The sequence below is a fragment of the Phyllostomus hastatus genome, unplaced genomic scaffold, assembly GCF_019186645.2.
Source record: "Phyllostomus hastatus isolate PE091 unplaced genomic scaffold, TTU_PhHast_1.1 phas_scaffold_216, whole genome shotgun sequence".
Classification (NCBI taxonomy): Eukaryota; Metazoa; Chordata; class Mammalia; order Chiroptera; family Phyllostomidae; genus Phyllostomus; species Phyllostomus hastatus.
Window position 1 is genome coordinate 16,497,082 of NW_025334018.1, and position 13,199 is coordinate 16,510,280.

The following is a 13,199-nucleotide window of genomic DNA, read 5'->3' on the forward strand; positions in this document are numbered from 1 at the left end:
TACAAAGAAAGGGTGGGTATATTTGGCAGGTTTGAGGCAAGCAGAGAGGAGGGTGTGGGTTCTCTATAAAAAAAAAAAACCAAAAGATCTAAAATTCAAACTTCTTCGAATAAGGCCACAATGAAGAGATTCCCAGCAGCGGGTGTCGCGGGGAGCTGGCACCCAAATCGCCACAGGCTGGCAAGGTCAAGGTGCTGTGCTGAGCGAGGAGGCCGGGCAGGCGGGGCCGTGCCTCTCACAGGTCCACGTCGGGGCCCCCTGAGGACGTCTTCAGTGGCACCGAGTCAAACCCATCAGGAGTCCTCTGAAAGAGAGATGGGGACAGGAGCTGGCTGCTGCACAGGGACACGTTTGGGAACAAAGGAGAGAAATGGAAAACAGGTGACAGGAGGAACCCTTATGGAATTCCTGCTTTCGGCGGCTTTGTGGAAACTTAGAAATAAGGTACCCTCTATTCTTCTTGCTCCCTGCGGTCAGCCAGAGAGGGTAAGGACAATCTTTACAGCCCTCGGCTTTGCATCTTTGCTGAAGTTCCAGAAAGACTCAAGGGTCCCGGGATAAATTGTTGTCCCACCAGTAAAAAACAAACAAACAAACAAACAAACAAACAAATCAAGGTCTAAGAGGACCAAGGGAGCCGCCCCGGTCGGTCAGCACAGAGGGAACGGGATTCGGCAATCTGAACACCCACACTCCTTCCCTTCATCACACCCTCTCCCATCCTCCCCTCTGTCTTACCACACCCCCTGCCCACACCTGTTTGGATGTGTTGGTTCAGGGCACCAGTGAGGGGTGGGTGCTGGCCAAGTGGGGCTGTAGAGGGAGGGCTGTGGCCCTGGAGGAGTTGCTTGGACGCTCCGTGCTGGCCTCACGCCCAGCGACAAGGCTGTCTGTCTCGCATTTATGAGCTTCAGACTCCCCCACCCACGCGGAGCCAGTGCTCCCGGCTCGGAATTGCTCCGTGCCAACCAGCTGCGACTTAGCTGTGACTCAGCCCCCGAGGGACCGGGGCCAAACACCTGGGGGATGGCACCCTCCACTGGCCAAAGGAGAGCCTCACTTCTATCAGGAGTTGGTCCTAGACATCACCTCTTGCCCTCCCTCCAAAAGAAAAAAAGGGGGGAAGGGATTCTTACAACGTGGATGGTTCAACACTCCTTCTGGAAGTTAAAAGGCCCCAACAGTTCATCAACTGGAGTGCATGTTGGGAGAGAAGGAGCCTGGTCAAGAGCAGCCTTGGGCCCCAGGGAAAGGAGCATCGGTGTGAAAATACAGAGGGCAGAAGCCGGGATTTTCAGGGTGGGGCGACAGAACAGTATGGCAGCCGGGGAGCAAAGTAGCGGACCCCCGAGGCAATGCGGGCCACTCAGTGTCTAGGACTGCTGTCTTCTCCAGCCCTCCAGGCTGACCTCGGCGCAGCGGCCAAGCTCCCTACCTTGGAGGTAAACGACTTGATCTTCCCAAAGAGGGACTTCTTGCTGGTGAAGATGAGGTCATCCTCCACGTCCTCACCTTCCATGATGGCGCAGCTGTCGGCGGCCGGCAGGCCGTAGTCCTTCAGGGACGCGTCCATCACCAGCCTGGAGTACTTGTACTCCAGCCTGCGAAACGGCGTGGGCAAGACAAGACACCAAAGTGTAGAGCAGGTAGAGGGAGGGAGGGAGGGAGGAAGGGAAGGGGGGCCCTGAACAGGTGGCCCCGGGCCATTCGCGGGGAAACCCAAGCCTAGCGAAGGGGCATTGGGCTGGGCACACAGCTGAGCAATCCTGGCTCCCAGATCAGTGGTCTTTCTCCCTTAGAGCTGGCTGTTTCCTTGACTTCAAGGCTTAAAAGAAATACTGGAATCATAAGGTCATTTTTATTACTAATAACCACAAATTAAGGATACGCTTAGCTTTTCTTTTGAGAATCTAACAGCCGTCTAGGCTGCTGCATGGTACCGCGTCCTGTTCAGGAGTCGGGACAACCAAGGCATGTGCTGTGTCTCAACAAGTCCCTGGCCGGAGCCCCGGGGTCTGTGGCCAACTCCAGGAAAAAGCCCATGAATTTATCCTCTCGGTTGATCTCCCGGCCCGGTGATCCAACCCTATCCACCCCCAAACTCCAACACCCCACCATCACGTACTTTTGGTTCTTTTTCCAAAAGTAGCAGGTCAAGACGGTGAGCAGGATGGCAGTGCAGGTGCCCGCGGAGATGCCCACTTTCAGCCAGAAATCGATCGTTTTGCAGATGGTGACTCTCGGCTCCGGCAGGGAGATGCCACTCACGCACAGCTTCGGCTCCCGCCACACATAGGTGGTCTTCTGTTGGGGAGAAAACCAGGGAACTCGCACGCCACACCCCCTTCTCTTCCGGGACGTCTCCAGGCAGAGAAACCTACCTGCACCCCAGCCACGCAGCTGCTGGTGATGGCGTGGTAGTCGGCGGCCGAGCAGAGCGGGCAGGCGGCCGCACTCTCCCACAGGAAGTGGAAGTTGCAGCCGTCACAAGTCCCGCCGGAGCACGTGCTGGACAACAAAGAGGAGAGGAGACTTCAGCTGCCTCGCCGGACAGGTGGGAAAGGTCTGCTCGGAGTCCTGTCACCCCAGAGCTCGCCTCCCTCACCCATCCTCTCCCGGACAAACTACGCGCTCCACCGGGATCCTCCCAGCTGGTCCTCAATCCAGTCTTGCTCTCTAATTTCCCTGGTGACAAGAGGCATTCCCGGCCTCCACCGGGCCACGCCCTGTGCTTGTTTCTGCTGACGTCAGCCGAGAGCTCAGACAGGGCGTCTAGCTCTAGCACGCCGCCCCAGCCAACCCCTCAGAGGCTGCTGTGCTCCCCGTGGACATGGGGCATGTCGTGGACGCCACGGTGGTGCAGCTTCCTGGCGGCGGGGCTGAAGAATGGAGGTCAGGTCAGGGACTATCTGTCATTCGCTTTCCTGTGATGTCGAGGACGACGACAAAAGTGGTCTTACACTACTGGGTGGGTTCCCTGTCCTGCTGCACTACCCACCTTCCTGGCCTCCTGTTTAGGGGAAGCATTTCCCAAACCGGCTTCCTCAAGGCATTAGTGCCCCTTGTGGTGTTAATGGCTGTTACGTGGGGAAAAAAGGTGGGGGCGGGAAGGGGGCTGTAGTCAAATTAGTTTGGGAGTTCTCAATTCAGCGCACTCAGCTGTTAGACTCAGCATTGGATCTCTCAGTCGTGGAGAGATTTCTAGGGCTCCCCTACGCCTTTTTCCATCCTAATTATAGCGAGTGCACGCCGAGCCTCCGGAGGAGTCCTCGAGTCTCATCGTCTCATTTCACTCTCACGAGAACCCCCGGAGAACGCCTCCTAGTATCCCCATGTTATAAATAAGGAGAAAGAGGCCTGCGGAAGATGAGAAACGGCAGTGGAGGAGATGCATCCCCTCCAGCTCCCCGTCGGCCACCTGGCTCTGCAGCGCCCCACACTGGTCTGGGAACGTGAAGGCAGCTTCCACCCTTCCTTCTGCCCCATGCTTGACCCGAAGGTTGAGGGCTGGGAGCATGGCCGTGCCCCCAAGAGCCCGATAATGAACCTCAGGACTGTTTTCTCTTTTGCTCCTTTGGTAATCTTTGGCTTCTGGGACGCCCAAGAGTCCGAGGAAGGGCGACTTCGTTGTCCCTGTACCTGGGCAGGGACAGACTCCCGGGGGCGGGCTTCAGCGGACTGCATCGGACTCGGATGGTGGTCGATCTCCCGGAGCTGCAGGACTGAGTCACCTCGCTGGACCTGCAGGGAGAGCCAGGCCCCCGCGGGGAGTGAGTCACTCATTTGGGCCACTGGAGAGTCACTAAGTGAGGTCAGCGTGGAACAGATCCCTTGCTGAGGAAGTCAGGGCTTGGGCTGGACCTGACGCACAGCGGGTACACAGGCCTTGGTGCACCCTTGGAGAGGGCAGGGATAAGGATCTGGTCGAGGGGCAAGGCGCAGTGTCCTGGGAAAGGTCAGCGTGTGCAGCACACCGGAGTGTCCTTGGCTGGAGAGGGAAGCCTGCAGACCATCCAGGAGTTCTCCCTGCCTCCCCCGCAGACCTGCCCCCAGGAGCACCCAAGAAGCTGGGGTCAGGGACCTCCCCGCCTTCGGCTGTCATTGCGGGGCAGTCCTGTGAGACCTTGGACATGTTCAGGCTTCGTAAGTATTAAGCAGCTGAAGAGTGGGGGATGCAACAGACACTGTGGAGGAGCCCCCAACTTCCCTTGCATTAGCCTGGCCTCACACCTTCACCTGTAAAAGAAGATCACGTCCGGTATCCCCAAGGACGCCGGGGGGAAGAGTTCCGCTGGGGAGGTGATTCCATCCAGGGTCATATCCGTTGTCACCCCTGCCAAACCAGGGCCCCTAGTTAGTGCTCACTAGTAGCAGTAGCTGGCAACGACTTCGGTTCTCTCAGTGCCCGCCAACATCCAGCCTCCCCTCACCTCCTCACACCCCCGGGCGGCTCATGGAAGGGTGAGCCGCAGGTGTGCTGGAGGCCCCGGGGCACTGGGTGCCCTGGGCCGGAACAGAACACAGGCCGGGCCGCTGGGCCCCTCCTCTGGGACCCTTTGCCTTAGAGCCTGGTAGCCTCGCTCTGGCTTCCATGCACACGCACTCACGTGGGGCGGAGCAGCTGGGGCACTCACCGATAAGCTGGTCGGCGAGGCTGACAGGCTGCAAGGACACTCCAGCCTTGTAGCCTGTCACCTCTGGAGGAATGATGAGCACCTGGCAGACGTAGGCTGTGATGGACTTGGAGAAATCCGACTCGTCCTCAGGAATCCGGAGGTCGGTGACATTGTTGGTGCACACAGACATCTTCTTACCCTGGGATGTGGCGGGGGTGCGGGGGGGGGGGAGAAATGGGAAGGAGTGAGTGAATGGTCACAGAACTCCCAAAAGGGAACAGGGAACAGGTGTTTTTTTTAAATGTTTAAAAATTTTAACCTTCTAATGGTATGTTGCCATGGAATAATTCATCCCAGATCTAATTATAAGTAGCTTAAAAAAAAAGTGCCCTGGCTGGTGTGGCTCAGTGGATTGAGTGCCGGCCTGCAAACAAATGTTGTTGGTTCGATTCCCGGTCAGGGCACAAGCCTGGGTTGTAGGCCAGCTCCCCTGTAGGGGGCACGTGAGAGGCAACCACATACTGGTGTTTTCTTCCCTCTCTTTCTCCCACCCTTCCCCTGTCTAAAAATAAATAAAATCTTCAAAAAAAAACCACTAAAAATAAGGCCTAGGTGTCCTGGTTCCTGGCACTCTGGCTGGGGGGACCCCAGTTGTTTTGTTTCGTTGGAGTCACGTGGGGACGCTTTGTGAGCAGGGCTGTAACGATGGCAGCCAATCAGGAGATCTAGTCTATCGGGCCTTCCCTGCTGTAGTCAGTTTGCTGGACAGACACGGAAATACGGACGTGCTCCCCTGAAATCTGTGATCGTCCGACCTGGTTCACAGCCCTGCGCTGCGTCTCCCTTCGTGGGGTGACTCCACCACGCTTGTCTCGGAAGCACTTTCCAGACAGAAACTTCCAGGGGTTAAAACAGACCCCATAACCAGCCCCTCCCCTGCCCTGAGACAGGACATCATAGGGCTAATCGGAACCTATTCTATTTTTAAAAATATCGTCAAGAGAAGACAGTTGACTTCTCCTTCAGTTTTTAGTGACCCTCATGGTGTAGGGAATCTGGAAGATGATGGGAGTTGAGACTCTTTCCTCAAAATCTTGAAATAGAGGAAATATAGAGGTATTGTTCCCTCAAATATATTAAATGTATGAAATACCAATATAGAACTTGTTTGCAAATATAAAACTACTTGTTTGATATTTTAAATGCAAGTGGATTAAGCATTCAGAATGTAGGGTTTTCAATATTATACATTATATTACAAATTGAGCTAAGTTGCTAAATTTGATACCTTAGTTTATTTTTTAGATTGCAAGAATGAAGAATATGAGAGCAGAAAGAAACCTTTAAGTATAATAAAATGTAGTAATACTGTCTTTGAACAGAGGGTCTGTAGTGTGGCAGTAACAGTAAGCATTTCTGAAAAGAATGAAGGAACAAAGCAAAAGGACAAAGAAAAAAAAGATACAAACTCCAAGTTCCCCATCATCATCTCTCCCAATGAAACATTTACTACGTGGGGTTTTAACTAGTCTCAATTCCCAAGTTTTCACTGTCACTTCTGAGCCTTTAATTTCTTCAAATAGTTAAAAAAAAAAAATAGAGAGATCTGTCTCTAATCGTTCACGGATTACGTTATTTCTTGACACGTTCCCTTATAAACACAATTCGACTTTTGCGGGGATGCTGCAGACTATAGGTAGAAGCCAGGTGGCGTCAAGGCCATAGCTCCACACAGGATCACACACTAAATGCCCAAGATGCTCTTTATTTTGTAACATCAGAAACTTCACTTTCCAAAGGCAAATCCTGGCTTGTTTGTAATTTAATCAAGTGCTACAGTGGTGTGGTTACCTTGAGTTTTGGGTACAAAAGATTTGCAGCAGCATGAAATGACTGGTGGTAACATTCTTTCCTCAGCACATAAGTAAGGGCTTTCATGTTACTTTCTTTTCTACTGTCGGCAAAGGTATACATGTAGAGGAAGCAAGAATAATTTGTTTTATCTACCTTCTAGAAAACAAGTGACAAGTGCCATGATTACTGAAAAGTGCTTGCTTTCTTTTTTAAAAAAAGATTTTATTTATTTATTTTTTAGAGAGGGGAAGGGAGGGAGAAAGAGAGGGAGAGAAATATCCATGTGTGGCTGACTCTCGCATGCCCTCTACTGGGGATGTGGCCTGCAACCCAGGAATGTGCCCTGACTGGGAATTGAACCGGGGACCCTTTGCTTTGCAGGCCCCTGCTCAATCCACTGAGCCACCCAGCCAGGTGAAAACTACTTTCTTAAGGGAAAAAAACCCCTTCCTCCTTCATAGTTTCTAATACACTCATTCTGAGGGAATGAAGGTCAGGGAGGAGTACGTGGACACCTTACTTCAAACACTTTTATTTCCTAAATTTTAAAAATCCAATAGATTTCATTTTAAAGGAGAGAGTGCTCAAAGAGAATAATCATCATTTAAAAACCTCCCACCTCCTCCATCCCCTGCTGCCAGAAGTCTCAGGTGGTAGCTTTTCTTCCGTGTCCATCTCTGGCCACCGACCCCCAGGTAACGTCTTCCAGTTCCCACACCGTCAGCGCTCGCACGCCTTACCTGGTTCCCGCAGAGGCTGAAGGTGAAGTGATGGAAGTATTTCAGCCCTTTGGAAGTGAAGCTGGGCCCTCCGGCCAGAGAGACGGTGCTGGCCAGGGCCGAGAAGTTGTAGTCGAAAGTCCTGCTCCGAGTGCCGATGGAGAAGGTGCAGTCGTTGTAGCACAGGGAGTGGATCTGAGGGGAAAGGGGCCGTCAGGCCAGCTGCTGGGGCAGGGCCCCCGAGGGGGCGGCCGCGGAGGCCCAGCCCGGCCCAGCCCAGCCCAAGTGCGGTCCTAGAAGCGAAGGTGAGGACTGCAGGCAGGTGTTAACAGAAATGGAGCAGTGGCTGGTGGTGCTCCTGTGCATCTTGCCTGCCTTTCAACTGTTAGCACAGATGTGATGTTCAAACCCAACCCTGTTATTCTTCAGTAAGCAGTTGGGTCAGACTCTATAGCCTCGTCTCCAGGCTGAGATCACAGAACTCTCTCAAGGCCCAAGACAGCCCTTCCTACCTCCAAGCAGAGCAGAAGACGAGGTGCTGCCTGGAAGAAGCGTGTCCGGGACGGCAGGAGAGCGACTACGAGCCCGACCCTCCTCTCACTTCCAGCTCACAGACCCCTGCCTCCCCCTCCCTGGGTCTCCGTAGAGAACGGCCCTCAGAGGGGGCTTCGTTCCCCGTAAACCCCTTCCTTGCTGCATTTTAGGGTCCTCATTCAGCAGCCGCCTTACACAGCTGTCATTCCCTCCCACAGCAGCAGAGGGAGCCCCAGGAGAAGCTTGTGGCAAAAGTCCAGGGTGCCCCCCAAAAGGTTGCCAGGGGTCTGTAGAGTTGTTGCAAGTACTGAACTGCTGAACTGAGCGGCGTTTGCAGACTGTAAATAATGCCTTTCAGACGTACGTCCGTGCGGTTGTGATTGATAAAATACAAATTCACTTGGAAGTATTAATGACTGCTAGAGGGCTTTTAGTAATAGTACCCTCTTAGGTTCATACAGTACATGGCCAATAGCAGTTTTTCCACTTTACAGGAAACGAATGGGGGGAGGACAGCAATGCCAGGTGACCGTACGTCCCAGCAAAGGTGGGCTGCCTTCCTGGAGGAGAGGGGGCAATGCCTGTGATCCTAGGCTGGAGTGAAGCAGGTCTGACTTTGAGCTGTTTCTCTCCTTCAGGTCTCTCTGCACAGATGCCAAACAACCCCCCAGCCCAGGCGGTCACAGATCTCCCTCACCCATCCCTGGAAGAGGAGACCCACCCTTGACGGAGGCCCAGACCCCGAAAACCAACAGCTACAGGTAAGAACTCGCCATCCCGGTCCCAGCCTGGATGGCCGTCCCCCAGGACTTCACCCTGGGAGCATGCTGTGGGCGGTTCTTGGGGATCAGCCCCTCGAGACCCCCCCAGTCTAGCTCTGGCACCCTCCCTCGGAGGCGGTTCGCCAGAGGCCAAGGCCAGGATGCGTGGCATGCTGCTGGCACCTTGTTGCTCCTGGTCCCTGGGCCGCAGGGCCTGCAGGCCTGGACGCCGTAGGGCTGGTGGGCTTTCAGGACGGTGTTCGCGGGGCAGGGCCGGCAGGTCCCCGAGCCGCGATCGATGTAGTTGCCGGCAGGACAGGAGGTGCAGGAGGAGCCCAGGTCGGAGGCCTCCAGGGCGCAGGGCCGGCAGTAGGAAGCCACCCCGTTCATGACATTGGTGACGTTGATGGAGTAGATCTTGGCGACGTCGTTGGTGTACTTTCTGCCCTGGAAACAAGGAGACGGGAGGAGCGCGGGTAGAGGCCTGAGACGCCAGCTGCAGCTGAGCTCTCTGGGAGTCGTATATTACCGCCTCATCTTTTCATCCTGCACTACTTGGGGAAAATCGATAAGCATCCTATTCCTTTTACTCACTGAACAGTACCTCTTTATGTACATTTTGTGTCATTTTAAAGCAAACTCGAACCATTTAAAATGATGTATTAAAATATTAAGTGCCATGGGGAAATAAGCAGTAGATACTGGTATATGGGAAGAGCAGGTCTTTTCCCTGCGAAAGGAGACAAGTATTTGCAGAGTATCTCCTGGGTAGGGGATACTCAGATGTTAACTGGGGTATGTCTAGGTGGTAGGATTATGCCTGATTTATTTCATCTTTTTGCTTCTTTCTACCTTCTGAGTTGTCTGCAATTAACCTGCATTACTCTGAGCCAAGAAAATAGACCCAGAGTTATTATTATTAAAAACAGTATCAGAAATGCACAGGGTGTACCGGGGAGGCACCACACGTGTCCTCAGGGGGCTGCTGAGGAGAGACAGGTAATTCAGGGAGCTTACCTGGGCGTCACCTGGACAAGGCTCGATGCTTTCTCGGGGGGCTGCAGTGGGCAGTTCTCTGGGGGACTCCTTCGGAACCTTCTAACCCTTGGGTTCTGAACGGCACACTCCTACCTTAGCTACTACCGGGGACCCTCCTGGGTGCGGAGGTCCCTCCTGGGGGCCAGAGATCTGAGGGAGGGGAGGGACTTACTATCTCATGGAAAGTGGTTCTCTGGAAGGCCCAGGTGAAGGTCATGGTGGCGTTCTTCTCGATGATGTAGGTGAAGGACTGCTTGCCCTTGGAGCCTTTCCACGTCTCCACGGGAGTGTTGGCCCTAGAGTTGGCACCCTGCACCCCAGACCGACGAGTGAGGAAGGCACGGAGGCTGGGCGGCTGCTGGGGCAGAGGGCGCTCGCGCTGCTGCCACCCTGGGGCCATCGCGGCGCCCAGACCCGCGCTCGGCTGGGGGGTCCCTGGTGAGGTCTGGGCCCGTCCTCTGTGAAAGCCCATGAGCAGGGGTGTCCACTGTGTCGATGCTGCCAAGGGGCTGGGGGGGCCAGCCCCCCGCAATAGCCCGCCCTGGGAACCCCAGAGCAGGCAAAGGAGAAAAGACGCACCACCATGAAGTAGAGCTGGCAGTCCACGGAGCAGATGGTCTCGAAGACGAACGTGACCCTGGCCACCTCTTTATTCTCTGTGTCGGCCGTCACTGCCTGTGGAGGCCTGAGGGTGGGAAATTAAAAGTCGGCGCCGGAGGCCTGAGGTTGGGAAATTAAAAGTCGGCGCCAGAGGCCAGCCGGCGCTGACCGAAGAGCCCAGAGGCCAGCAGAGGGTCCGCTGGGGGACAGGGTGACGTTCTGAGCATGCTGGAGAGAGCACGGACGAGGTCCAGTTCTGCCATCGCAGCTGTGTGACCTTGACATAGCCAGACTGTGGTGTTCTCATCTGTGAGGTGGAGGTAATAATACCTTCCTTACTTACCTCTCATCACTGTGGTGAGATCTAAGGCCATAGCGGGTGTGGAAGTGCCGTGTAAAATACAGGCCCCCAAGCAGAGTGCGGCCCCTAAACCAGCAGCGTCACCATTGCCTGGAGCATATTAGACACTCAGAACCTCAGGCCCCTCCCCAGGCCCCCTGGATCAGAATCTGCACATTCACAAGGTCCCTAGGTGATGCAGATGGGCATTAAAGTTTGAGAAGCACCACTGTCATAAGGTGTAAATTGTCTATATTCCCTTAGCAGTTCACTCTCTAGGATAGTGGGAGCTTTGCCTGGGTTGAATGAGCAGACATTTCAATGTGTAACCTCTTCGGCAAAGGTCTCAGGGGGGTCCTTCCTTTGGGGAAGAGAGAGCCAGGCACAAAGCTAAGGGGGTGGAGAAAGGGGGTGGGTGGGGCAGTGAGTGGGGGAGGGGTGGAAGCCTTTATTATGGTGATCAGATTCGAAAGTTGGAAAGTACTTATGGGAACATTACCCCCCAAAAGCCTAAAAAGTGTTGTTATATATCAAACATGAGATATATCTCTCAGCCTTGAGTGATATAAATGAAGGGAAGGGAAATGAGCACCTCCCAAGCCGCTACCCTGGCCTGAGCACCGTCCCGGGGTGGAAAGGAGGGGGGGCTGAAGGGGGGAATAGAGAAGCCAGACTGGCCATCGGGCTGCCCCTTCAGAGGCCTCCCCTTGTGTTTTCAGTGCACGTGGGCAGAAGAGTCCACTTTGGTTTTGGAAATCCGTTTGTGGCTTTTTCCTGGCGTTGGCCATTTCTTAAATTCTGAGGACGTCCGGGTCCCAGCTCCCGTCTGCAGAGCCGTGTCAGCGAAGGGACTGGGAGAGCCGTCTCGCCTGAGCCAGCCCGGGGTCCCCCTCACGTCACAGACCAGGCGCCTGGAGCCCACAGGGGCCCCGCGAGCCTCCCGAGGCCACAAAGCCAGGCAGCGGCGGAGTTCAAGCGCCCGGTTTTCCGGCCCCGGGCTCACTCCACTGCACCACACGGTCTGCGGTACTTTTTTTTTTTTTTAAGATTGTATTTATTTATTTTTAGAGAGGGAAGGGAGGGAGATAGAGAGAGAAACATCAATGTGCGGTTGCTGGGGGTCATGGCCTGCAACCCAGGCATGTACCCTGACTGGGAATCGAACCTGCGACACTTTGGTTTGCAGCCCGCGCTCAATCCACTGAGCTACGCCAGCCAGGGCTGCGGTACTTTTTTAAACGGCAGACTCACGGCTGTTGTGCTAGACCTCCTTGGAATACGGGGACAGACGGGACGGTGAGCATGACCCCTCTCAGCCTCCCGGCCCCAAACAAAGATGAGCTGTCTACAGGCACTTCTGACCCTATTCAAAAACAACTTTTAAAAAGCCTTATCGGGTGCTGTGAGCAGGAAAGGTTTAAGTAGCAAGTGGCCAGTTACAGGCAGACGCCGGAGGGGACGGGAGAGGGGCTGGCAGGCAGCTCGGGCGGGCGCGGGCTCCCTCTGGAGAGCCGTCCACTGCGCTCCCTCGGCGGAACCCGCTCTGCCTCAGGCCAGAGCGTTCTCCCACCGCCTCTCCCCGCCACGTGGGGGGGGCGGCGGGGGGGGGCATGGGCGTGGCCGGCGTGGCACGAGCTTTCCCCCAGCTCTGCATGCCTCACCTAAACCCTGGCACAACCAGGGTCAGAATCATGAAGTCGTTGTCTGAGGCTCCCACGGCTGTGTAAATGTGGTCGCCGGCCACCTCCCAGCCTGGGGAAGGAGAGCAGAGAGTCAGCGCCCCAGGGGTGCCGGGCGCAGGGCTCACGTGCACCCCTGACGCTCTGGGGGAGATGACACTGTCCCCTGAGGCACCCGGAGCGCAGGCTGTGTGGTACCTATCCCCCTGCCCCCCGCACTGTAGTCAAAGGCCCCGAAGCTCTCAGGGCAAGGCCTCTGGGACGTGTGCCTGCTGCTTCTAGCTCAGTTTCTGTCTCTGACACGGAGATTCGGCAGAATATTTGCCCACGTAGAGTGGAACTTTCCAGGGCATGTGTGGCCTGCTCAGCTCCCTTCTCCTCCAGACACCACCAGTTTGCAAACGCGACGCTGGAAGGGCCGCTGTGGGCGTGCAGGGGGCTGGGGGCCCGAGGTCAGGGGGGAGGCCCTTACCCGTCATGCCCTTGTACTCAAAGTTGATCCCACTGAGAACGGTCGTTTCCATGTTCGTGGGCAGCGTGTTCCACCATTTGTACTCGAATCCCACGACAGGCTCCGTCCCAGCTGGGCAGTGGCTACAATCTGGGGGGACCACAAGATCCAGGCCTTCAGCAAGGAGGCTGCGGCCCCCCCCCCCCCGACTGGAGCCGCTGACACCCAGACGAGTGGCAGCAGTCCCGGGCAGCCAGACAGAGGTGCTGAGCACCACTGTGCAGCTTGGCAGTGTTTTTAACAAACCCGGCCCGCAAACACTGACCCCTCCTTCCCGCATTGCAGCTTTCCTCCTTGCCCACCTACGTTTTCCTTTCCAAACTTAAATGTGTCTTCTAGCCTGACCCCCATAGTTCAAGTTACTGGTCACCTCTGAGCAGTAAACTCATTCGCACGAACAGGTGCACAGGCTCCCCCTGACTGCTCTCTGCAGCCTGGCCTGTAGGTTCGTGTGCGTCCGGCTGTCTGTCCCAGCTTCCCAGACCTTCTGGAGGGCATCCCTGCCGCACGCCAGAGGCCCCTGCGGCGAGGAAGGGTACCCGCAGGC

The 13,199-nt window shown here is 55.4% G+C and overlaps 1 protein-coding gene across 3 annotated transcripts in view; it reads right to left on the reverse strand.

The window, feature by feature from the left end:
- The window catches only part of ELAPOR1 (endosome-lysosome associated apoptosis and autophagy regulator 1), a 50,406-nt gene continuing 37,207 nt past the window's right edge, over window positions 1–13,199 (reverse strand). Inside the window, exons 10-23 of one of the 3 annotated variants that reach the window (XM_045817088.1) lie at window positions 12,614–12,742; window positions 12,124–12,214; window positions 10,102–10,207; window positions 9,695–9,832; window positions 8,668–8,931; window positions 7,211–7,384; window positions 4,635–4,815; window positions 4,237–4,333; window positions 3,640–3,741; window positions 2,382–2,508; window positions 2,126–2,304; window positions 1,436–1,601; window positions 1,137–1,192; window positions 1–304 (exon numbers count right to left, since the gene is read on the reverse strand). In XM_045817088.1, coding sequence (XP_045673044.1) covers window positions 271–304; window positions 1,137–1,192; window positions 1,436–1,601; window positions 2,126–2,304; window positions 2,382–2,508; window positions 3,640–3,741; window positions 4,237–4,333; window positions 4,635–4,815; window positions 7,211–7,384; window positions 8,668–8,931; window positions 9,695–9,832; window positions 10,102–10,207; window positions 12,124–12,214; window positions 12,614–12,742 — 1,844 coding nt within the window. In that variant the 3' untranslated portion in view covers window positions 1–270. Of the gene's footprint in view, window positions 336–1,136; window positions 1,193–1,435; window positions 1,602–2,125; window positions 2,305–2,381; window positions 2,509–3,639; window positions 3,742–4,236; window positions 4,334–4,634; window positions 4,816–7,210; window positions 7,385–8,667; window positions 8,932–9,694; window positions 9,833–10,101; window positions 10,208–12,123; window positions 12,215–12,613; window positions 12,743–13,199 lie in introns of all 3 variants that reach the window. The other 2 variants (XM_045817090.1, XM_045817089.1) reach the window with 2 other exon arrangements.